Genomic DNA, 25285 nt, shown 5'->3' on the forward strand with positions numbered 1-25285 from the left:
AAAGGCACACACCTGTCTATTTAAGGTCCCACAGTTGACAGTGCATGTCAGAACGAAAACCAAGCCATGAGGTCGAAGGAATTGGCCCTAGAACTCCGAGACACAGATCAATAGAAGGGTACCAAAACATTTCTGCCGCATTGAAGGTCCCCAAGAACACAGTAGCCTCCATCATTCTTAAATGAAAGAAGTTTGGAAGCACCAAAACTCTTCCTAGGGCTGGCTGCCTGGCCAAAATGAGCAATTGGTAGAGAAGGGCCTTGGTCAGGGAGGTGACCAAGAACCCAATGGTCACTCTGACAGAGCTCCAGAGTTCCTCTGTGGAGATGGGAGAAACATCCAGGACAACCATCTCTGCAGCACTCCACCGATCAGGCCTTTATGGTAGAGTGGCCAGATGGAAGCCACTCCTCAGTAAAAGGCACATGACATCCTGCTTGGCGTTTGCCAAAAGGCACATAAAGGAATCTCAGACCATGAGAAACCAAATTCTCTGGTCTGATGAAAGCAAGATTGAACTATTTGGCCTGAATGTCAAGCGTCACGTCTGGAGGAAACCTGGCACCATCCCTACGGTGAAGCATGATGGTGGCAACATCATGCTGGGGGGATGTTTTTCAGTGGCACGGACTGGGAGACTAGTCAGGATCGAAGGAAAGATGAACGGAACAAAGTACAGAGAGATCCTTGATGAAAACCTGCTCCAGAGCGCTGAGGACCTCAGACTGGGGCTTAGGTTCACCGTCCAAAAGGACAAGGACACTAAGCACACATCCAAGACAACGCAGGAGTGGCTTCAGGACAAGTCTCTGAATTTCCTTTAGTAGCCAAGCCAGATCCCGGACTAGAACCCAAGCGAACATCTCTGGAGGGACCTGAAAATAGCTGTGGAACGACGCTCCCCATCCAACCTGACAGAGCATGAGAGGATCTGCCGAGAACAATGGGAGAAACTCCCTAAATACAGGTGTGCCCAAGAAGACCTAAAGCTGTAATCGCTGCAAAGGTGCTTCAACAAAGTACTAAGTAAAGGGTCTGAATACTTACGTAAATGTGATATTAAATTATATATATATATTTTTTTATAAATGTGCAAAACAAATTTTAAAAAACCTTTTTCTTTGTCATTATGGGGTATTGTGCCTAGATTGATAAGAGGGAAAAAATGACTCAATCCATTTTAGAATAAGGCTGTAACGTAACAAAATGTGGAAAAAGTCAAGGGGTCTGAATACTTTCCGAATGCACTGTATAAAGTACAGGAAAATCATTGACTGCACTGGGCCTTAACAATAATAGGGAAAACACAACAGCGTTTAAAAATTGTAATCCTTTTATTTGCAGGGTTCTTTTTTCCAAGCAAACATGGTTTGTTTATAACAACATGTTGATATACAGTAACATAAAATGGCTTATTCACAAAGAATTCACAAAGAATTTCTTATACAAGTTATGTAAATGTATATTCATTTACATATAAATATGTTGCACGTGAACTGAATCAACAATCACCATCATTCTCTAACAGAATCCCATTGACATACTTCCATACAAGCCACCATTAATAGAATACAGTATCATCCTGCATATAATCTCACAAACACATTACAATAACATGGTGAATTGGCAACTACTACATTAATACTATTCTATAAAACCGGTAAAACTTGCACAATGTACCGATGTTGGGTATTTCCCATTGATTGAACAGTTAGTGTGCGGGACAGACATCCTAGGTAGAAAATCATTTTGCCATTGTGCTTAAAGGGATAGTACACCCAAATTACATACTGTATTGGTTTCCTTACCCTGTCTATGGACAAGGTTTGACAGCAATCCATTATTTGGTTTAGCATCCCTAGCACATGCGAAAGTTTTAGCAGTTGTTGAACAAATCTAATGTTGTATTTTTCATGCAAAATGTTCAAAACATCTAGAAGTGACTTTGTTGAGCTTCATAATCAATTTGAGATACTTTTGTATGATTTGGTGTAGATGTGCAAAAACAGCTAATACCAATGACTTGAATGGGATTTGTGCCACAAATGCTAAAATGTTAGCATGTGGAAACAGTGCCAGGGAAACTAAACCAAAGCATGGATTGCTGTCATACCTTGTGCATAGACTGCTTATTACACGACAGGTAAGGAAACATATGTGTCATTTTAAATTTGGATGAACAATCCCTTTAATGACAACTGGAATGTGTCAAGTTTTGACTTAGATTGACACCAGGAACATATTTAAAAAGGCATTTTAAGATCTTATTGCCAGTCAGCTGCCAAGATATTGCAATTTAAATTCCACTAAGATCTATCTAAAATCATAACAAAAATGTTAAAACTGCACATGGATTAACACAGGCACTTGGTAGGTCCTGTCATTCAGTATTTCCAGAATACATACGTATGTAGCAGAGGTGGTTTGTTGAATACGCTCCCGTGATCAGTAAACTTACTTTGGACCGGAGGATTTGTTAGCTTCCACACCTAGGCTTTAGCTCAGAGGACTAACAAGTCGCGCAGGCAGCTTGAGTTAGATACCCATCTGCCACACATACTGTATAGTAATTAACATAAATGTTTTACGAACGACAAGGAAAGTTACATTTAGGGAAAAGTTACAGTTAGCACCCTGGTTACACATACAATCCCTATCGAGAATTTAAGCTCATCAAAAAGAGAGGAGTATCATTTTCTGCCCTGGTTGCAAAACTCTGAGGGGAAGAAGGCTCCCTCTGCATCACTGCCAGGAGAGCCGCACAGGCTGTCCTCTTCACAGCTCATATCCTCACAGGAATCCTCACTAAATATATGCAGGGGAGAACAGATGTAATCATTGCCATCTTTAGATTAGTGAGTTAACTTTTCTTTCCTCCCTGAAACATCATAGCAATGTAGAAGTGATGTGGTGCATTACGCTGCAGTACAATTCAATAATGAGCCTTTATGTTCACACACAGTAGCTCTAATGTAGTCAAATGTTATTATATTATTAAACAGTGAAGTGCATTAAAACGGGCTGTTTGTTTACCTCTCACTTTCATCCCAGCTGCCCTCTGGAATAGTCGGCAGTTCAGGGACACTGAAGTGATTAGCGTGCAAATTTTGGGCAGTTCGTCTGGACACGATCCACACCAGTTTTTTGTTGTCTGGTTTGTTACATTCACTTGAGCTGTACTCAGTCATGCATTTGGCCACGAGTCCCCTCCAGTAGAGTAACTCACTGTCAATAATCTGTGAAGGGAACAGGAAACATTTGAGAAGCTGGCGGAAGACATAAATATAATAAATAAATATAAATAAAGAGAGTAGTCATCCAAGCCAGAAGGTGCTAGTTTCATGTAGCATGTTGTCAGATGACTTCACTTGTTCAGTGCCAGGGTAAAGTATAATGCCAGTGTCAGCCTCAGTGGGTCTTTGTATTCTAACAATATAATAACTGTCATTGGTCACAACACCGTCATATCAAACTGAGGGCTATGTAAGTAAACTGTATAATACCTTTAAGTGCCTTTGGAGTTCTTGGACAATTTCCAACATGGCAAGAGACTGGAGGGCATCAAATTCCTGAGTAATGACAGACAGTGCCAGCACCGATGGCTGAAGAAAAAAAAATGAAAAAAACTTATCAGTCCTACAACTCAAAGTTAACATTCTTGTCATTTAAAAGTGTATTGGCCTGAGAATAATTCTTACTTTTGCTTTAGAGAAAATAAGCTGGCATAAGCAGGCTTTTAGCTGGGCTTCCAGTCTTTCAATGCTTGGGATCTCCCCCCTTAAAATAAAGGGAACTCTCATGTGATCCTCATGTCAACTGATCATTAGGATATCTACTTTACAGCTTCTAGCCATTGGAAAAATACATCACTGATGGCATAACGCGAAAAGTGATCAATTGAGAAACAAAGTGCTCACCTTTCTGATGTAAGTGATACAATGACAGCATGGTATAAGTGTAAAAAAGTTAAGGCTGTGATGGCTTTGAGCTCCAAGTTGAGTTTTTCAGAGATTATCTTCTCCATTCGGCTGAGGTCAGACACAGTGAACTTGCTTTGGCTGATGCGGATGAGTTCATGGGTGGGTGAGATGTTGCACTCGTCCTCAACCATTTTGGCAGCAATATGGAGACAGGAGACTCCAATGCAGGGCACGTGCTTAGGTTGGACCTGTGAACATGCCATTATAGTGATACACTAGTCAGCATTAATGGGCTACTTCTGCAGAGTTCGATTATAATTAAAAAACAAAATAAAAAAGCATGCAAATTTACACAATTTTAAACAACAACACAGGTATCAAACAATAAACAAAATGCATACAATATGCAATTATGTAGAATATTCAGTGTGACCACATCACAAAACAAATATCTTTAAAATACACACCTTCATAATGGCTAAGAACCTATCCAGTAGATTGACAGCTAGGACAAATGTCTGGGTACTGAAACCAAAGAAACTGGCCAGGCTCCACAGGTCTTCAACTTTGGCATTTCTGCATTTTGCAGAGACTCCATTGTGATTCTGAAAAATGAATGTTAAACACCACAACAAAACATCAAAATAGCACATCAAAACACTACTGAAAGGTAAGTACAGTATATAGAACTGGGTCACTGGGATAGCAATACCTACCTCTGCTGCAGACTCCATTATATTGAGGCCAGTTTCCCTCGGTAAAAAGTCTGCTTCTTGAGCAATGTATGACTTTAGCTCTTTGACAAGCCAACATGTTTCATTGTCAAGGTCTTGAAGATCCTGCATCCTGAAAAAAACATTTTGTTTTATGTGATTAGATCCAAAACAAATAAACTGTAACATTTCCCTCAGAGAAATGGGGATTGTTTTACCCCACCCACAGGGTGTCAAAATGTCAATGGCAGCCACCCATAATCATAGCTAGCTAGATTGCTAGCTATGTTTTACAATAGGCCCAATACAATTCTTGAAAACGAAAAGCATAGCATTATTGATAATTAAAACAGTGACAGGCAAAGGTTTCTCAGTTGTAAAAATAAAAACAACAGCTAAACACAAGAGAAAATAATCAGCAATAATATTTTGTTCAGCTCAGATTTTGGATCCTTGATATAACACTTAAGCATGACCACCTGTCAACATGTGCCTTTGAAATGCTTGGAATTGGTCATTTCAGGTCAATGTGAAAATGCCATCATCTGAAAAGGTTCAGTTATCTGATTTAAGTCACACATCTCTGAGCTCACATGCTCGATATTGTACAGTTGAGAACACAATCAGAACTCAATTTCACGTTTTACATTTGATCCAGATATTTCAGTCAGGACATCTTCTGTTGCTGCGATTTTAAAGTATTTTTCCCTTTTCACTTGCCCTGCGCCATGAAGCTGTCGGGAGTAGGTCAGATTTATGCTGCAGAATAGAGCTCGCCAGTTTGTAGCCCTGAAAAACGGAAATGAAATCTCTGGTTCGTTCAGCCATTCCTATGGGGGAAATTTATGGGGAAAGACTGGGGTTTTGGGAGAAACGCCAAAAATAAGGTCTGAGGTTAACACCGGCTTAGAAGATCTTATACGTTTTGTTCTGAGATAACATCAGTCAGTTAACATGACCTTTATGAATTATGAAGCATAATTTTGATTACATAAATGCTTCAAAATTCACAAAAAGTTACATTAGATGATGAAGATGATCACGTAGAACAAAACGTATAAGATCTCTGAAACCTGTGTTTACCACAGACCTTATTTATCACAGCTTTTGGCCAACAAGCTAAAGTTAAGTCTGTTGCATGCTTCCCAGTCAAAACAGTTTTTTCCGACTGTTCGAGCACACACATTTTTTTCTTGAGGCAAGTCGAAGTTCGGCAATAGTGTGCAACTGCAACTGTCTACCAGTCGCCCCCCGCTAGCACAGCGGGCGAGAGGCTTGGACAGCACCGTGTGCTAGCTAACTTGCTAGTTAGCGACACCTGGGGCGAAAGACGCCATCTGCCCGTGTGTACTAGCTATAGCTAGCTACCATTGTCGACCACTCAGTAAACAATGGACCTGATCGGACAGCTCAGAGCTTCTGCTCTTTTCTGTCCATAAGAAACAAATGGATTGGTGGAAAAGGCAGGGCAGGCCAGGAGCAAGGAAGGAAGGTGTGGTCAAGCAAGGCATCCCCTGAAGCTAGATGCCCTAAAGTTTTTATAATTGTCGGCCGCGTCTCTTCTGTGGGTTTTATCAGCCGTCGGAATCCAACGTCATAGTGCATTACTGCCACCTACTGTGTTCCTGCCCCTCCCGTCTATGTACAGGAGATGCAGGAATGTCCCAAATTGCGGGACGCAGTTGCACTCTTCTCATATTCTGTAGCCGAAGCCTACACCCCTTCTTCGGTGATTGGTCAACAGTACTACTCCTAGTAGGTGTGGGAACATGAAGAATTTGTTGTCATTCGACGAGAGACGGCTAGTTTTCATGCACCAAACATCTTAGCTAGATGTAAAATTGCGTGACTAAGACCTCTTCGGCAAAAACGTCCAAATGAATGACAGATTTCTTGATTTATCTTAGATTAATTCTTATTATTTTGAGGAAGTGTTTCTGGCTATGTTGTTGCTACGGTGGTTCAAGAGGAACACAAATTAATATTGATGCTTTTTCAAATATTTCAGGTGAAGGTCTTTAGGAATTATGCGAGCACAGACGGTTGCTGTTAACTAAAAATGACACAACGATTAGGTTCCAGTTTAACAACGTTTAATTCATCGTTCATCGTCCACTGTACATAGTTGCCATTGCACTCAGGCCAGGCCCATCTCCAGTGAGACTCTTGCGCAGGTGTAGCCGATCTGAAATGGCTAGCTAGTTAGCGGTGGGCGCGCTACTGGCGGTTGTCGGTGACGTCACTTGCTCTGAGACCTTGAAGTAGTGGTTCCCCTTGCTCTGCAAGGGCCGTGGCTTTTGTGGAGTGATGGCTAACGATGTTTCGAGGGTGACTGGTTCGCGCCCAGGTCGGGGAGAGGGGATGGGCGTACTAAAAACAGAGTGATAGCACCATAATGACAGAAATATAGGGATACTTAAAACATGAACTTAACAGTTGCTTCGCCTTGCCGAGTTCTGATAGGAGCGGATGGAACCTATGTATGCCTTTAAGCCTCCGTTAGTGCCTACAAAAAGACGCCATTACGAGTCCGCTCAATGTTTTTCATTTAACTAGCTAACCGTAATAAAATCACTTCAAACTTCACTGCTGTCTACAATCTTTATTTAGGAACAGTGCTACAGTGGTAAGAGTATTTGAGATTGAGAAAAAGATTTTCAAAGGAATTTTGCCAGGAGAAGTCACATGGATATCCTTGGTTAGCTAGCACAATAGTGCTAGCTAATGTTTTCTAGGTAACCGTTTGTTCAGAGTACATATATAATTATTTATTTTTCAGAGTACATTTAGCAGAAAGGGTCTAGCTATATGGTAATATTTGATCAGAAATACAATAGCTATATTATTTTCATGTTGTAGTTAGTCACGTTTTGGTGGTTAGCTAATGTTAGTTGGCTATCTGACTGCAGTATTAGTTGTTTAAAATGGCAGCCTCATCAAGTTGATAGGGAATTCACTGACTGGCTAACTAACAACTACATCATATCTCATTATCTGCATATGAGTGATCATTATTGACAAACGTTTATTCCCCACATATTCTCACGTCAGTATCATTCGTTTTCATTTCTGATCCAGAAAATGACTCACAAATCCTAGCAGACTAAACTCAACTCCTCAATTTAAAATGGAATTGAGCAGTGTCTAGGGTGGGTGGACTGGAGCACCAATGTCACATAAAATATAATTTAAAAAACGACTTATTTCAGCAACCAAAGAATAGCACACAATTACACAGAACAATATTGTGTGTAGTTGTGGGCTACTCTGTGGGTGCTGAAATCAGTAGCTATCTAGTTTAAAAAAAATGTTAAGTCGCCACTCAACTCTATTGTAAATGCTGGAGTTAATCAGCTGACAAAAGCCAAATCTGTAACTTGTGTTGCTTGCAGTATTATTCTTTTCAATTTGACCTGAAATTATGTCAAGTGATGTTATGGACAGAAATGACATATTCACCAAAATGTAGAAATAACAGCCAAATGCAGTGATAGACAAAACTGCTGATAAGGCTTATTTAATTAAACCTAAATTAACATTATTATTATTATTATGTTTTATGGTTTACATGGAGACCTTTGCCTGCCATCTTTTACATTATTTCTTAAAAGGTATCCAGCAAAATGTTATTGATAGTAGAATGGATGTATTGAAAAGCAAGCAGTCTCGTCTCATAGGCGGGGCACAATTGGCCCAGCGTCGTCTGGGTTAGGGTTTGGCCGGGATAGGCCGTGATTGTAAATAAGAATTTGTTCTTAACTGACTTGCCTAGTTAAATAAAGGTTATATAAAAAACATTGAATTATTACTATATTATTTAGCTTGCTGCTAACGTTAGCTAAAAAAAAACGGTCGTATATAGGTCACGTATCAAGCTCATATTGGGACATTATTTTTGACGCAATTAATTAACGTTAATAATCTTTAATGAAAAACGATCCCATGTATCTCAAAATTACATGCTAAGAGTATACAGTGTACCAGCTGCAAAGCAAAAAGGGTCAACAAGCTAGGCTAGCTAATGTGAGCTAAGTTAGCTAACAAGACAGAGTCATTTCGTACCTTGCCAAACGCTTGGAACAAGACGAATTTGTGCACATATCAAATCAGTATTCACATTTCCATTTCGATTATGTTTGCTATAACGTAAATTAACACTGTTTCCTAAATGGTAATCTAATGTAATGTTGGTGTTGATAATGTCCGTCTTGAAATAAATACAACAACGCTTAAACCACAGAACAATGAGAGATATTTCGACGAATGTATAAATGTGAAGCTTCCGCTTGGCGTTACCAATCACTACCAAATATGATAGTGAGAGGAAGCCCAGTGGTCCGTAGTGGGAGAAGATGGACCGAGATAGATTTTGTCCGACATTCTGCACATTTTCTCATCGATTACACATTTGATCTCAAACACGTTTTCTGTTCTTAAAACTATAATATGTTATGAGTAAAGTGGACTAAGTTTTGTAGACGTTACCCTTTGCAAAATAAAAATAAAATCGCGTTGTTTAGAAGGAGTGCAAAGGCGTATGTCGGTATTGTACACGCGCACTGCACTGGAGTAGGCGTTTCCGAACGAAACATGCAAATACTTGCTAGAACTTACCAATAGGATCTCGCTAGCTTTGGCTTGGCTCTGCCCACCTCCTTGCTTGTTCTGCCCACTATGACTCATTTGTCCCATTGGAAACAATTAGCCTGTGGTCTATCTTGGGTTAATTATAACATCTTTGCGGATTCAACGACTGTCGTTGTTTCGTAAACTACAACATCCATCGGGCACCGGTGGATGACAACAGGTTCTACTACCCTTTAATATTTTGTATTTAACAGTAAAGTAAAAATCGTTCTGTTCGTTCTTGAGATAGTATCTATAAAGTCAGGAACAAGTTTGTGGAGTTAGCTAGCTAACGTTTCTAAAATTCACCAACTCTGAAGAAAGCACGAAATCAACGGTTTCCATGGCGAGCGATTAAGCTTCCCTAACGTTATAACGTTAGTAGTTACTTGTAGCTGCAGGCGCTTGTGGATTTGCACATGCTATCTCACAAGGCTAGATAGCTAACCAACTGATAATGTCATCTGTATCTCAAAATTCCATACCTAAAGATAGTGATTTACCTATCCATAAATCGTCAGAATTTTTTGATGATGGATTATTGCACGAGATTCCAACAAGAACAAGTAAGTCAATTAACCTGACTAGCTAGTTATATCGTCGTTAGCTAGCAACGCTTATTTGTCATAGTGCTGGTCCCTGGCGCCATCCGCAGTGGCAGCACTGAGCCACCCTCTTTGGCTATCTAATTAAGATAACTACCCCTACCTTACAGGTACAAATGACACCAGTACTGTCCCTAAAAGGTACAAGAATTTGGATGAGTTGAGGTAATTTTTCCACTTTAAGTTTCTCTAGCTAGATGACACATTACCTGTTAACTGCCCTACCTCCTTTTTCAAAACACTGACGTTAACTACCTACCTGTATTTGAAAACAGTCTGCCTTTTGCATCATGAACCGTCATCCATTTGGAAGCGAATTTGTTAGGTTGGCTTTTTTTACAGTGAGGAGCTCAACAGACGAACCAAGGAGACCCAAATGCTGCAAGAAGAGGTGGAACATGCAACTAAAATTACCATGGAGAAAATGGGACGCACATTTCCCAGCAGCTCACCCTCACAAATAAATTACTTTCCCATTTTTATGGGTGAGTATGAGGTTTTCTTGTGTCATTAATAAAAATATAGCCATTGCAAAGCGTATACACTAGCTAGCTAGTACTAGCTCTATACAGTAACACGTCAAAATATGACACTAACCTATTTTGAATTCTGGAGCTACCTGTAGTACTTTGCTGTGATACGTTTTACCTATTGCCCCCTTTTTATTGATTTGATTTGATTTTTTACAGATGGCTCATCGGAGGAGAACTCAGAAGTGCTGTCTCCATACCGACCGTCTTTGATCCAGCCTCTTACATATGACCGTGATGGCCTGGATCTGATGGTGGTCAGAAGTGGTGTAACCTTCCCCGGGAAAGATGTTTTGGAAAATGTAATAGAGGACTACTCTCAGCAGGTGTCGGAGCTCCAAAAGCAGCTGAGTGAGGTTAGTCTGAGATGGAGGACTATTTATTTTCCTTTCCTGCTGAGATTTGTTGATATAATCTGGTTGAAGGAGGCCTCCTGAACTAAGTTATTCTATTCAAAAGCCGTGCAATTCTGTGCCACAGAGTTGCCATTGATTGCAGCACATTTGCTAATACTTTTTCAGATGTGTGCTTTTCATGAACAGCAGAAGTTCAAATTGCGTCAGTCCATCATCAAGCTGCAGACAAAGTTGCACGAGGTCCAGACTGAGAAAGATGCCCTGACTGATCTAAGGTAATTCATGCTAAAACCCTTGCAATGTAGGCCATTTGTACTGTATACCCTTGGACAGATCTCAGCTCATTTTAACTGTAAAAGTAAGGAAGTAAAGGATATAAGTTGCGTGAATGTTAATTGTTTTGTCCCTCAGAATGAAAGAGAGCAGAAAACAGGCAGATGTAATGGGGAAAATGCATGCAATAATCAGAGCGCTGCAAATCAATAAACAGACAGGGGACCAGAGGCTACTGGAGGCTGAGGAGGAAGCAAAGTCACAAAGCAGTAAAGCAGAGTCAATGGAGCGTACACTACAGGAGGTTCACTCCACACTGTTGGCTTATGAGAAACGGTGTAGAAACTATTTGTACTCCAGCCATGACGCACTGGGAGTTGCGGTGCAGAAAGTATTACAGGACTTGGAGCATGAGAATCACAATCTGAGAGAGAGATTCCTGCTGGTAATACAGTCAGTCTTATGTTTTATGCCACTCTAAACACTTTTGTCAAAGGTTTGACGTGTTGTTCTTGATATTGTATCTTTCTATTCCAAACTCATTGTGCCAGGTGGAAGAGCAGATGGAGACTCAAGAACAGAAATGCCAAGATAAAGCAGAGATACGGTTGAAGGAGCAAAGGGAAAGGTACTTTTTCATTAACTTTTGACAATTCTTGCCTCAGTCACTTGGGTTACCTGGGATTAGTCATTCATTCACTTCTCTGATTTAAAAAAAACTGTAAGTATGTTTACGACAAGTTCCTTGAGGCGACCTGTCAAGTTGCCTTGCTTGGCTTGCTTTGCTCTCTTCCAGACTGGAGCAGCTTATTACCAGTCATGACCAGGAGGTGGCGATATTGACTGAGAAATTGAGCAGCTCCAGAAGCAGTGCCTCCAGCTTGTCTGTCCAGGTGGAATTGCTACAGTGAGAGACAGTTAATTAACTCGCAATACAATATCTACACATTTCCTGAGTTGAATTAAATTTAAAGCAAATTAATTATATCACCTATATTTTAATTTAGTTGTAAAACATCAGTCTTATCTTTCAGAAAGTGTCCAAAAACATACATTATTTCCTTCTGACCAGAAAACAAGGTGAGAGTCAGGCTTCAGTGCACCAGTGTCAGGTCAAGGACTTGGAGTCAGCTTTCTCCATCCTGCGCTCCGATCTACTGGATGGCCAGCGGATCCATGAAGACAAGGTAATGGCTACATATCTCTATTGTGTTTTAAATTATTAGAATAATGATAGTGGCCTTGGCCTATTCAAACAGAAGTTTAGGGGGTAGACATTGTAACACAGGAGGTTGGTGTCACCTTAACTGGGGTGGAAGGGCTCGTGGTAATGGCTAGAGCGGAATAAGTGGAGTGGTATCAAACACATGGTTTCTATGTGTTTGATGCCATTCCATTAGTGGCGTTCCAGCCATTATTATGAGCTGTCCTCCCCTCAGCAGCCTCCACTGCATTGCAATATTCTATGTGAAGGTTCTGAAGGTTTGGGTTGTCATGATGTTGTGTGCCAGGTGAGTGCTCTGGAGAAGCAGTTGGCTGAGGCCCAGTCCCAGGTGGAGGAGGCCCAGAGAGGGAGAGACGGATCTCTCCAGCAGGCAGAGGAGCTGGACTCTCAGCTCTGCCAGCTCACGGTAAGACAGCCCAGCCACAGACATAAACAGGGAGGATACAGCCATAGTGTGCTCCCTGCTGCTGTGGAAAAAGCACATTGCAAATTTTTTATATTCCAGCAAGCCTACATCTATCAATGTATTTGATATATAAATGGTAAAGTGGCTTTGATAAAAAAACGTTTTGAATAAATCCAAACGTATGAACACAAACTGCGATGAGTAAGAGTGGGTACTGTGTTACGTGTGGGGTCAGTCAGAGCTCCGGCAGGTCCGTGAGGAGTTGGCCCTTGAGAAGGAGGAGACCAAACTGCTGTGGGAGCGGGACACGGGCCACAGTGTGACCAGCGACGGGCTGCTCAGGGAGCTGGAGGAGCGACGCCTGGGGGTGCAGCAGCTGGAGGTTCTGGTGGGATCTCTCAAAGACGACTGCCAGGCACAGATGGAGGCTCAGGTGAGAATTAAATGAAAAGCCTTGAGCTGTTTGTTTAAATGTTGTTGTTGTTTTTTAAATGAAAAATGAAACCAAGGCCTTAGTTGTCAAACACTTATTGTTTTGTATCTCCTCTGCCAGTTGTTGGGCGAGAAGCATCAATGGGAGCAGCAGGAGGAGCTGGCTGTGCTGCGAGGGGAGCTGAAACTGACCACAGACCAGCTAAACAGGGCCAGGGACGAGGAGCTGAGACTGCAGGCCCTACAGGGGGACCAGGACGAGGCGCTGAAGAGGGTCCAGGCGCTGCTGGAGGAGAGGGACAGGGAGCTGCAGCTGAGGCAACAGGAGGCGCAGCAGGGCCGGGCCAGGCTGGAGGAGGCCCAGGGCCACTGCCAGGCCCTCAGGGCAGAGACTGAGGTACTGAGGCTCAAGCTGGAGGACCGGGAGAAGATGGTGAACCTGCTTCGGTTGCAAATGGAGAGCACCACCCAGATGACCGTACAGCATGGACGTAGCATTGACTCCCTGCACGACGAGAAGAGCCGCCTCAGCAACCAGCTCAGTGAGCACAAGCTGGAGATCCAACAGCTAAGGGTTGGTTTGTTAGTTAGCTAGCTAGAGTTAGTTGACTACTTAGTTTTGATCATAGTTTATTTGCATCATCCTACTTTAATTTCATGGTTGGTCGTTTCCTCCACCTCTGGGCCAGAGGTCATACAGGCTGCTAAAGGGAATCCTCAGTTAACACCAAGAATTGTTCCTTGTCTTGGATTATAATACTCTAATGTTTTCTTTTTGGGTGTGTTTTCAAAGCTATCCTACCAATAATGTTCAAACCCTGCTGTGTCCCACCCTGTACAGACAGACTTGGAGCAGCGTGAGGAGTGTTTGGCAGTGCTGGAGAAGGAGAGGCGAGAGCAGCAGGCTGGCCTGTCCGAACAGAGCCACTGTGACAAGGAGCTAAAGCTGGAGAAACAGAAGCTCACCGCTGAGCTAGAGATGCAACGCATGCAACTGGTCACCCTCACAGGTACACTAGCTGTCATTATAGATGGCTTTCATATGAGAATATTCCCCGTGCACAGATAAAATGACGCACCCACTCTGTCAGTTCTTTCATCAGCAGGATAATGTTGTGGTTATCTGTCTTGAGGCCGGCCTTCTAATCAACATAAACAATTGTGTTGACGTTGTGTCCTTGATTTAGCCAATTAAATGTTTTACTCCTGTGACCAAACCGTTATATTTGTTAACGTTTCTCTATGAATTATGATCTTCATTAATTCTGTAATATTGAAGACCTTTCAATGATTAGATATAACGGCCATTTCTCCAGTCTTTGGGGTAATACAGGTCTTTAATGGCAAAAGGCAAGAATAATGATGAAGTTGCTACACTGTGTTGGAAAAACACTTCAGCGTGTACTGTATGTGTTTCATGTTCATCAAGCCTTCATTGTGCTTTGTGTTTGTGTGTGTGTCCATCTGTCTGTTGTCCAGAGGAGCATGAGGAGTTGAAGAGGCTCCACAGCAGTAAGAGTGAGGAGCAGGAGGGTGTGTTGGTGAGTCTCAAAGCCCAGCTGAAGACCACCCGGGCTGAGATAGACCAGGCCAGGAGGACCCTAGAGGGGGTGGACGGACATGGTCAGCACTGCACATCTGACAAACATCACAGAGAACATTTATAGTATAGTAGAGAATTTTGTGTTTGTATGATTATGGGAAATATACACTGTGTTTAGGCATGAGATTTTTAGTTGAGAGAACTGACTATTGCAACGGATGAGTAAGGAGCTCTGGAAGAAATACATTTAAAAAAAAATTGAATCGCAACCAACATATTTCCAGACTAACCCATCTTTCCCAGTACACTACCATTTTACTATTTGATTTGCAATATATACATCTGTTTTACTGTGGTGTCTTAGCGAAGGTCTAAACCTCTCTATTTGTACCATTTCTATCGAGATTGCCCCCCAAAATAAATTGTTTACCTAAGAGTATAATCATATTTTCCATTGTTTGATCGTGGTTCTTCAGATCTCCTAACAGTACTGTTTGTAGGTCCACACAGACGTCGTGACTTAACAACCAGTCCTGGACCTGACACCAAAAGTGAGCCCCCGAAGGACAGAACCAAAAGAGATGATCTATTGGTTCTGTTTCCTAGTGGCAGAGTCTGTTCAATGCCCCAATATATTGAGCCTTATTTTTGTGGCGAGAATTTTATATAATAGTTTTAATTGAAAAGAATGGATTTTGATGTGTCAATTTGTTTTCTCTATCAGTTCATAAACCCGATGCCTTGGTATAGTTGTCAAACCTCTCGACCTTAAGTAAAAGTGATACATTTTACAATTTATACTAGTCATTTTAAGCCATGCATGGATTTTCTTTGGAGGCAGGCCAACAAATTCATTCCTTTCTCTTTTGAGCAATTGCCTCTTCCATTTTTGTGGCAGAGCTGTGACGAGTTTGTTATACTTTTGTATTGGGCATACACCTTTGTTAATAGCTTGTGTGACAATTTGGATGTAAATATAATTTCAGTATAATGTAGGCTTTAATTAATTCTCCCCCTCCATTGAGTAGACAGAAAGAGATGAGAGTAGATGAACCTTGATTGACTCGTCCTCTCTGCCCTGCATCCCCTTTTCTGTCCAGGCCTGAAGGTTGCCATGGGAATGCAGAAGCAGATAAAAACTAAGCGAGACCAGATCCACTCTCTCCAGGGCCGAATCCAACTACTGGAGGAAACCATGGACAAACTGAGCCAGGTAGGAACACCTGACAGTCTGTTTTAGGGATCCATGATGCAAAACTCCAAATTCTGAGTGAATCCCCATTCTCTCACTATTACACGTGCCCTGGCTTCCACACAGAAAAAAGGCCTGTGTCCTTAATTATGTAGGGATTTTAAACAACAAGGGATTCTAGTGTTTTCTTAAATGTATAATAATCTGCCATTCAATATGGTCTCTCTCTTCCCAGGAAAAGCATTACCAGAGTCTGGAGAGTAAGCGTCAGGTCCAGGAGCTGGCCTCAGTCACAGAGGAGAAGAGACAGATGGCAACTGAGTTGGAGACCGTCCGTTCCCTGGAGAGACTGCTCAGGGAGAAAGTGGCCAAACTGGAGGCGACCCTACACAAGGTGGTGTGGCACTACCTTGTATGTAAATTCACTTCATCACACAGTATATATATATATATATATATATATATATATATATATATATATATATATATATATATATATATATATATATATATATATATATATATATATATATATATATATATGCTTTGACTGACCCCCCTTTTTTTTACACTTGCTACGTTCCTCAGATGTCTGGGAGCGTTATTGACTGTCAAGACTTCATCCAGTTGCAAGAGCAGGCGTTTGTGCGGCTGAAGCTGCAGCATGCTCAGGTACAGTTCAGTAAGACGGGTGTCCATTTGCCTCTATAGAGGTCTAATGCATATGATGTCTTATTATTTCTGTCTCTACCTTTTCTACTGTGTGCTTTTTCAAGTGCTGTGTCTTTTCAGCAGGAGCTGCAGGGTCAAAACCTGCAAGACACAGGGAATGCTCAGCGTTCTTCCCCTACAAGCCCAACAGCCCGGAATGCACTAACCTCAACCCAGTACCGCTCTAACTGCCATCTAGAGGTAAATCAATACAGAAATCTCCTACAAAATGGCTCCAATCCTCCGAGGGCCTGGCTTTATCGCTGTTTATTCAGCTGTGGAAAACAAAGATACAAACTCAGCACATCTGACTTCCCCAAAATTAAAAACACACCCTGATTGCATTCCTGTGGTAGCACGACAGACTCGCTCAGCAACCGTTTGACTTGACTCGGCCGGATTTAAGCCAATTTATTCAAAGCATGGAGGGATTCCAGATAGTAAACAAAAGATTTTATGTGTTGAATATACTGTAATCCTTATTGGTATTGGCCATAATGGTATTTTACACAGCACCTCTTCACCCCTCTTGCAGTTGAAGTCGCAGCGGCTGCTGGAAAGCCCCACTATGGAGCTGCGTTCTCTAGTCAAAGAGCTGCGACGTGTGATTTCTGAGAACCCCGGACCACACACCAGCATTATCAAAAGGACGTCTGCTCCAGAGAGAGTGCACAGGACCACCCTGTAAGTCTGTCCTCATCTATTAGAGATCATGTGACCATTAGAGGTCATGATGTTACTAGTTTTCACCCCACATTTTATAGTGTGCGCCAATCTGTTTATTTCACAACCACTAGTGAGTGACCTTTTACGCAAATGTTTACAAAGATTGTGTTCTATTTGGTTCTCAATCAACCCATTAACTAAAATAATGTGGAGCCTCTTATTCAAATGTAATACAATAAAATATTTATCTTACAGCAATGAAGTCACCAATTGTTTTACAAACAATGCCAAAACGACAAAGGGGACCTACAGCAGGTAAGAGCATGTATCCTTGAACCTCTTGTGTCTGACTGCCTGAGCATGGCAGTTGGCAACCGGCCCCTACCTGTGTCTTGGCTTTTCTACTCCTCAGGCCACATGCATGTGCAGTGTCTGTGGCATCGTTCTAATGCATGTTTGTGTATGCAATATGTGTAGTGGTGTGCCTCACCTCCTTAGGACAACTGACCTGGATGAGCGGAATTTAAACAGAACCTTCTCAAGCGAGAGTGAGTTTGTCTTTGTTGGTACGACCAACCACTTATACACAGTTAACAAAGCATGTGCTTAATTTCCCTTATTTCACACGTTTCGTATCACTCTTCTAGTCTCCTTTATCACCCCTGTGGTCCCCTCAAACGTAATATGATTAAGGAACACACTATTTTGATCAGTGAATCTTTCCTCCACTTTAGACATCGTTTGCTATTTCTACAGGCCAGGACTTCTCTTTTGTTGCATCTCTGCCTTGCTACACATCGTCACCTCGAGCCATGGCACTGGGCCACACGTCCCCTGTACACTCACTCCTGACTACTGACCACAGCCCCACGCATCTACAACCGAGCAGGCCTCTGCCTCAGGCAGGAAGCCCTCTTGCAGACATGTGCACCTGTAAGTCCAACTGCCTTCAGTGTTATTACACCTGTTGTGTAACCAATGTGGGAGATGACCGAGGCCTTCTTTGCACCAGTTAAATGGGCTTGAAGTTCCTGTTACTACAGTATGTCGTCATAATAATGTTTGAACTTCTGAACTCTAATCTGTTGACCTTTTTGAGTGAGTTACTTGTGGTTTCACTTGAAATGTTTGTCCAGTGGCCAATCCGCAGGCTGAGTTGACAGGACGCACATGCAAGCACTTGCAAGGAAAACTGGACAGCCTTCAAAACATGGTGGATGACTTGCAGATGAAGAACCAAGGTTTGTTGAGCCAAGACACTGTTTTTTTGAGTTCATATGACTGTTGTGCAGTGGTCGGTGACTGACATCCGTGCTAAAGAACTGAATCTGTATTTAGTGTTGAATTAGCCTAGATACCAATGTTGTCCACACTCTACAGTTGTGAGAATCCAGACTTATGTCTGTCCTTCCCTGTCTCGTGTAGCAGACAAATATTTTAATAGGAATGTAATCAGAAAAAAAGAGGATATTGGCTTGGGTAGGTCAATTTCATGATTGTATAAATAGATGGTTTATAGCTGACAACGTCACAAACGATGCACACGCTTCAATGGGGCAGAAGTCCGTGACTTGTTTTGATTCTGGATGGCCAGATAGCTACCAACAATGACAAGAAACTGCCACGTGGGGAATCACAATTGGCTTGTTTCATCTTATTCTTGATACCATGTTTTGACTGATTTCATGTCAATGCTAATATGGATAAAATTCACAAGCTAGCTAACCAATGTATCAATGTATTTGTGAGACAATAAGTGCTCATTGTGCAGAAGTATTTATGTTTTTAATAAACATTCGAGACAAAATATAGTTTACATGTTATCAACAATCTAAGTCAACCTGTCTGTTTTGCCCCATTGTTGAGCATGCATCGCTTTTGTTGCTAAACAACCAACCCGTAAATTTAAAAAATAAAATAAATGTCAGAAAAACATGAATTCTTGATTAATCCGGAGAAATTCCATTTGCTGTTTGTCCGATAAACTGGATTGTCCTAAAGGTGGAATTCGACATGAAAACCCACATTTCTGTGAGAAACTTTTTTTTTTTCCTTCTTTTTTTTTACAGACATGTCCTCTATGATAAAGGGTCAGGAGAGGAGGTTGATGTTCAAAGACAAAGGGAGGCTTTATAACAAGCAAGGCTCTGGGTGAATGTCTACATGTGTAACAAAAATAAACTTGTATTTAAATGAAGGCACTCTGATTATTGTGAATTGTCTTTTATTATTAAATTGCCAATGTCCATGGCATGTTACTTTCAACACAGCAAGATTGTCACTAAATATGATGACAGAAGGATAAACAATCTCTTGTTGTTCATAAAATATGTCATTTATTCAAGGTAACTGAGGATGATCTGTGATGTACATGCATTGACAGACAGTCAATGTTTTCTAAACATGATCTGGAAACACGTGAAAAATTAAGATCCACTTTTTATTTTTTACCAGCATAGTGTCTTATTCTTGTGTACTATTGTGAAACTGACCTACATAATGCCTATTGAAACATGCCTGAAGGACCAATTTCCCTTTCCGTGTTGAAGCAGAGCCTGCTGCATCTGGCCTTGATCAATTGTCTCGCTCCTCTTCTGCAAAGAGAAGACTCAGAAACCGAAAAATAGTTAAAAAGTCAAGCAATCTGTATATAATATCTCTTTTTTTAATCTAATAATAATCTGCCATTCAATATGGTCTCTCTCTTCCCAGGAAAAGCATTACGCCTGTGCTGGGAAGCACTCACTACGTACACGTGAAGCAATGTTGTCATACCCTACCCTCAGCCCCGTGCTGATGATGAACGCTTGAGTCCCATGCTTCTAATATAATTTCAGATCATTTTAACTGAAACGTCAAGGGGGATTGATGGTCTCTCAAAATCAATTGTCTCATAAATACCCACAAAGAACAAGGACAAGTTATACCAAAGACCCACCATTTCACTTGGTTCTGGTGGAAACTCAATGTCCTCAGGGATGATATTGGGGTCTCGTAATGGTTCATCAGCATCTCTTTACTTCCATGTTTTAGCATCTAGGAACCATGCTCCATATTTGGGGCTTTTAGTTCCTGGTTTGCTCTGTTGAACATGAGCATTATTATATATATATATATATATATATATATATATATATATATATATATATATATATATATATATATATATATATATTTTTTACATAGGCAGGAAACAAGAAAAAAAATACAGACTGCTATATTGGTCTGCTAATACAGGACTCGTAAAGGCCCAGGGCACTACTTCAGTGAAGGAAAAAATATATAAATAATTCAGGGGGTGCTGCAACACCCTCAGAATCCCTACTTCCTGTGTTTATGTACGCAGTCCTCCTCACCTTCTTTATGGTCATGGAAGGTTTGTGTTCGCTGTGCTTACCAATGAGGCGACCCAGTCACAGAAAAGCTTGACTTTCTTGATGTCCTCCTCTTGAGATGTGGAACACAGTCGTTTGACATTGATTATCTGGTCTTCCTTGGCACTGATCTGTTTTGCTTGCAGCTCTTTGGGCAGGAATCGTCCATCCTTTAGCAAAAAAAAGAAAAGGGTTAACAGCACAGACTGTTGGCTCCATATCCTACATCACCAGTACTTATACCAGTAGATCAGGGCCGGCTCTAGCCTTTTGGGGACCTGTCATGCCAAATAGTGTCCCCCTCTGCGGGACAATTTTTGGCATGACAGGCCCTAAGTGAGTTTTGGTTGAGGGGGCCCCCACCTCACGGCAAAACATTTTCATGGCCCCATTTTCCTGCAATTTTACACATTTTGCAATGACTTATGCCATGTTGATATGATATCTGAGTGACAATGACTAAAGGTCAGGGCACATGCCCTGCATGTCCGGTTGATATTCGGCAATGATTACTACACATTAAGATAGATGGCAAGACTAATCTTACTCTCAATAGTAAGTCGAGATCCCGACTGAGTTCTTTTTGGTCAGGGGCCTGTCATGCTAAATAATACATGCCAAAGAGTGTCCCCCACTGCATCACAATGGGATTCCCACTGTGATGCAGGGGGGACACTTTGGCAGGTGGACACTATTTGGCATGACAGGTCCCCTTGTGGCCGGGCGCCCTAAGCAATCGCTTATGTCGCTTATGCCAGGAACCGGTCCTGCACTAGATGTACAGCTTATACCCTAGTAATGAAGAGTTTGCCCCAAAACAAACTTCTCTGGAAATGACATTGCAGTGACAGATGGTCTCTCTCTCTCTCACTTCCTCCTCTGACTCGGATTCCTGTATGATGGTTTCACACAGCTCAGTGCAGTCGTCTGGTGAAGTCACTGCAGAAGCTCTGTTCACACACTTATCCGGCCCCAGGACACAACCTGATCAAACAACTATCGGATGAAGGACAAACAGTAAGTAGTACATTCAATTGTGTTGTTACAAGTAAGCAAAACAAAGTCATGCCGTAACAACAGCGTAAGAGTTGATTACTTTTAGAATTCAGAATTGTTTGTGCGTGAACCATCTGATGTATATTTTAGGGTCTGGTTTCTCGGACACAGATTAAGCATTCAGTTGGACTAAAACCCTTTCAATGTGTTTGGAAAGATGCCCTTTGTCTTATTGCAAAAAGGAGGAGGCATCTTTTATATTCAATGTGATGACATCGCTAATTAGTCTTGTTATCTACCTGCCACTCACCTCTGGGGGCATGCCATGCTCTTAATGTGGGTACAGAGCCAGAGGATGCTGTTTGAGTTTGTGCTCCACTGCAGCCACATCCTGTGTGCCTGCTGCAGAGCATTTTGCTTAGAGAAGCAAGCCTGCTATTTTGAGAAGCACTTCCTTTGTGTTTTATCAGAGAGAGATGTAGGACATCCCAACTACAGAACCATCCAATGATGGGATTTATAAATTAATTATCTGGGCTCACAAAATAACTGATCTCCAGAAATAACTTTTGGAATGCTCAAATTCTGAGCTAGCCATTAAAAAAGTATGGTCCGCAGCTCTAACTGAATCTGTACAACCCTTTAACTGGAACAGAATATGGCATCCCGTAATCCGAACTAGCAATTTATAACTTTTACATTTGTTCACAGACTGTATTTAACACCAAGGAAACGTTTTACGATGAAATTGGCCCCATCTCCCAACTGTTCACTGTCCCTACATCAGGTAGGCACATTCCTTCATATGTGGGAGTGCCCTGCAGTTAAACGCTTCAATGCTTTGTATCTACTATGTTACTTAACGATGATAGCCCATTGAATATCTCAATACATTTTTCCTTGTCCCTGTGGGGTAAAAGCTAAACGGTGATTACTTTCACATTGCCCACATTTGGAAGCTCCAGCGAGAGTGGGTTGTGGAAGGTCTTCAATTATTTGTCAATTAAACCCATTTTTATTTGTAACCTTTATTTACGGCCTACCCCGGTCAAACCCTCCCCTAACCCGTACAACGCTGGGCCAACTAAGTCAATTAAACATATGACAAAATATGTCAGCCAGATATTAAAGTATGACTGTAATCACCATAACAAATGCAACACAGTGCTGTCTTTTAACGTTAGCTAGCTAAGGTGGGAGTAGCTAAGGACTTAACCGTAAACGTAGCCCAAAGGCCGACAGCTGGCGATATTGAGTCAGATTGTCAGTCATATTGGTCAAATGAAACGACGCAATGTCGCCATCTGCCGGCCTATGGGCTACCGTTAACTCTAATGGTCGACCGTCAACATTTGGACCAACGTTGACCATTAAATCCTGAGGTACTCCCACAATAGCTAGCGACAATCTTTAGCTAACGTTTGTGTGAGAGATGTAACGGGCAAGCTAGCAGCACATCCACATTACCGAGGGTAGGCAGGCAGCATCTTTCTGATCTCCATTGGTCCATTTTTAAAAATGTTTTATCAGTCTTTTACGTGTCCTTGTTTTGTCAAATGTCCATGTATTGAACAGTAAAACGAGTCTTGCCCTTCGACCCTTTAATAATTCCAGTATCGAAAGTTTGTTCGTTATGTGGATACTAAGGTAACGGTGTTTTGGCGCTAAATCGGCAGTTTTTATGCGATGTCACAAATATAAATCCAGAGACCCTTAATGTGGTTATTTAGTTATATTTACATATGTACATTGTTTATTTAGCCCATATTTAAATATGGACTGTGCACTCCAATGTTGTACACCATGATTGACAATAAATTAAACCTTAACACATACAAAATAAGAGCAAAATCATCACATACAGCCTTACTGTTTCGACCACTAGATTGTGGTATTTATTTGTATTTTTTATTATTCTGACAAAAGAGTGCTTACTTACTGGGCACAGATGTCAATTCAACATTATTCCGTTGGTTCAACGTCATTTCATTGACATTATGTTGAAACAACGTTTGTACAACCACTGTGTGCCCAGTGGGAAAAGAAAGGATTGTTTAACATTGTAAGTTTGGCCTGTCGTGTACTTTGGGTCTTCAGAGTTTTCATTCCTTCTTGCGCCATGTATTCCTCCTGCTGTGTCACAGGACTGAGGTCAACACTGTTGAACAACATCACAGCCTCTTGAATGACAAATCCTCAGTGTCATCAGCATCCGATTCCATCAACAAGGCACCATTTGTTAGGCCAGTGAAATTCCACTTCATGGATTTATGGACTGTGGAAGACCCAGCCTTTAGTAAATGCCTCTGACAGCATTTTGACCTTGTCGGCCAACTGTGAAACAGCTCCAACAGGCCTAAGCTGTCACAGAAAGGTTATGAACTTTGTTTCAGCCAGACTACCAGAACAGAGGGTGGTGCGGTCTGCACAACGCATCACCGGGGGCAAACTACCTGCTCTCCAGGATAGCCACAGCACCTGATGTCACAGGAAGACCAAAAAGAACATCAAGGACAACAACCACCCGACCCACTGCCTGTTCACCCCTCTACCATCCAGAAGGTGAGATCAGTACAGGTGCATCAAAGCTGGAACCGAGAGACTGAAAAACAGCTTCTATCTCAAGGCCATCAGACTGTTAGGCAGCAGCCTCTGCGCTAGTGATGGCTGTTTATGTACAGACTTGAAATCATTGGTCACTTTAATAAATGGAACACCAGTCACTTTAATAATGTTTACATATCTTTCATTACTCATCTCATATGTATAGGTATTCTATACTATCTATTGCATTTTAGCCTATGCTGCTCGGACATTACTCATCCAAATATTTATATATTTTTATTCCATTCCTTTACTTAGATTTGTGTGTATTAGGTATTTGTTGTGGAATTGTTAGATATTACTTGTTAGATATTGCTGCACTGTCAACTAGGAGCACAAGCATTTCACTACACTCACAATAACATTTGCTAACCGTGTGTATGTGACCAATACAATTTAATTTTATTTGACATATTTGAACTTCTTTGGCAAATATGTCCTCTTGGCTCCAGGACCATCTCACAAGGAGTTTTCCCTTTGACAAAGCCTGCCTACTTTCCTTGACATCTTTAGGTTATTGTACCATCTTCCATCATACCATCATGTTACTGTCCTCTGAGAAATGTGGTATGTGGTTCAGAACACTTGATAATAAATAGACCTTACCAAGACTGTACTGTATACAGTATATGAAAGGACTAGAAAAAGTATTAACGTATTCAAAATATGAAAATAAGTTTGAAATGGGCTTGTTTGAACCCTGAGGTTTGTTAACCGTCACAGTCAGATTTTAAGGTTTTGAAGAGGCGTAAAATAAATTCTCCCTATGTTGTAATCTCAAGCATTTCTAGTTGGGAAACGATTTCATCACTTGTGTCATGGATTTATATTGACTGAAATATGACACGTTTGGAAGTTGTGATCACCTGGATGATGCCTCCAAATAGTTGCGTTGACCATGGTCCGACTCTCCCTGGAGCCTTGCCATTTGGCAGATCCATAAGAGAAGTAAATATTTGGAATCGAAAAGGATCTCAGGATTATTTGTCCGACATACTCCCAAAAAACAAACACTATTTACATGTACAAACTTTGGCACTGTGACATACTTGAACTTCAAAGTCGGATTGTAAAGGTGGAGTTGTCAGTGTACTTTAACATTAGTACTCCTTG

At 41.4% G+C, this 25285-nt stretch overlaps 2 protein-coding genes and 1 long non-coding RNA gene across 11 annotated transcripts; 2 read left to right on the forward strand and 1 right to left on the reverse strand.

Moving 5' to 3' along the window:
* Positions 1 to 1431: 1431 nt before the first annotated feature.
* LOC110535820 (cyclin-G2) lies at positions 1432 to 10144 on the reverse strand. 3 transcript variants are annotated; one of them, XM_021621134.2, is made up of 9 exons: positions 5724 to 6315; positions 5281 to 5422; positions 4637 to 4766; positions 4388 to 4525; positions 3918 to 4168; positions 3699 to 3777; positions 3504 to 3602; positions 3034 to 3236; positions 1432 to 2805 (listed from the first exon to the last, which is right to left on the reverse strand). In XM_021621134.2, coding segments are annotated over exons 2-9 (1017 nt in total). In that variant the 5' UTR covers positions 5283 to 5422; positions 5724 to 6315; the 3' UTR covers positions 1432 to 2690. The 3 variants fall into 3 exon arrangements, with proteins under 3 accessions (XP_021476809.2, XP_036791542.1, XP_021476808.2); XM_036935647.1 differs by lacking the exons at positions 5281 to 5422; positions 5724 to 6315 and adding an exon at positions 10124 to 10144; XM_021621133.2 differs by lacking the exons at positions 5281 to 5422; positions 5724 to 6315 and adding an exon at positions 8696 to 8894.
* On the forward strand, positions 9244 to 19395 carry LOC110535822 (coiled-coil domain-containing protein 158). Of its 7 annotated transcripts, none has more exons than XM_036935642.1 (25): positions 9246 to 9825; positions 9975 to 10029; positions 10207 to 10349; positions 10554 to 10750; positions 10916 to 11025; positions 11162 to 11468; positions 11575 to 11651; positions 11820 to 11930; positions 12096 to 12210; positions 12535 to 12654; positions 12890 to 13087; positions 13208 to 13660; positions 13928 to 14096; positions 14566 to 14709; positions 15130 to 15180; positions 15730 to 15842; positions 16057 to 16215; positions 16410 to 16493; positions 16614 to 16733; positions 17068 to 17216; positions 17454 to 17513; positions 17676 to 17746; positions 17955 to 18131; positions 18335 to 18439; positions 19268 to 19395. In XM_036935642.1, exons 1-25 carry the CDS (start codon positions 9717 to 9719, stop codon positions 19351 to 19353), a joined length of 3483 nt encoding a protein of 1160 aa, XP_036791537.1. In that variant the 5' UTR covers positions 9246 to 9716; the 3' UTR covers positions 19354 to 19395. The 7 variants fall into 7 exon arrangements, 6 of the variants coding, with proteins under 6 accessions (XP_036791537.1, XP_036791539.1, XP_036791538.1 ...); XM_036935644.1 differs by having other exon boundaries at positions 17697 to 17746; XM_036935643.1 differs by having other exon boundaries at positions 9247 to 9825; positions 16617 to 16733.
* Positions 19396 to 21461: 2066 nt separating this feature from the next.
* LOC118937451 lies at positions 21462 to 24090 on the forward strand. The gene is made up of 3 exons (XR_005034799.1): positions 21462 to 21589; positions 22280 to 22355; positions 23713 to 24090. It is a non-coding gene; the product is annotated as an uncharacterized LOC118937451 (long non-coding RNA).
* The last annotated feature ends 1195 nt before the right edge of the window (positions 24091 to 25285 follow it).

Source organism: Oncorhynchus mykiss, chromosome 11, assembly GCF_013265735.2.
Source record: "Oncorhynchus mykiss isolate Arlee chromosome 11, USDA_OmykA_1.1, whole genome shotgun sequence".
NCBI classification, from domain to species: domain Eukaryota; kingdom Metazoa; phylum Chordata; class Actinopteri; order Salmoniformes; family Salmonidae; genus Oncorhynchus; species Oncorhynchus mykiss.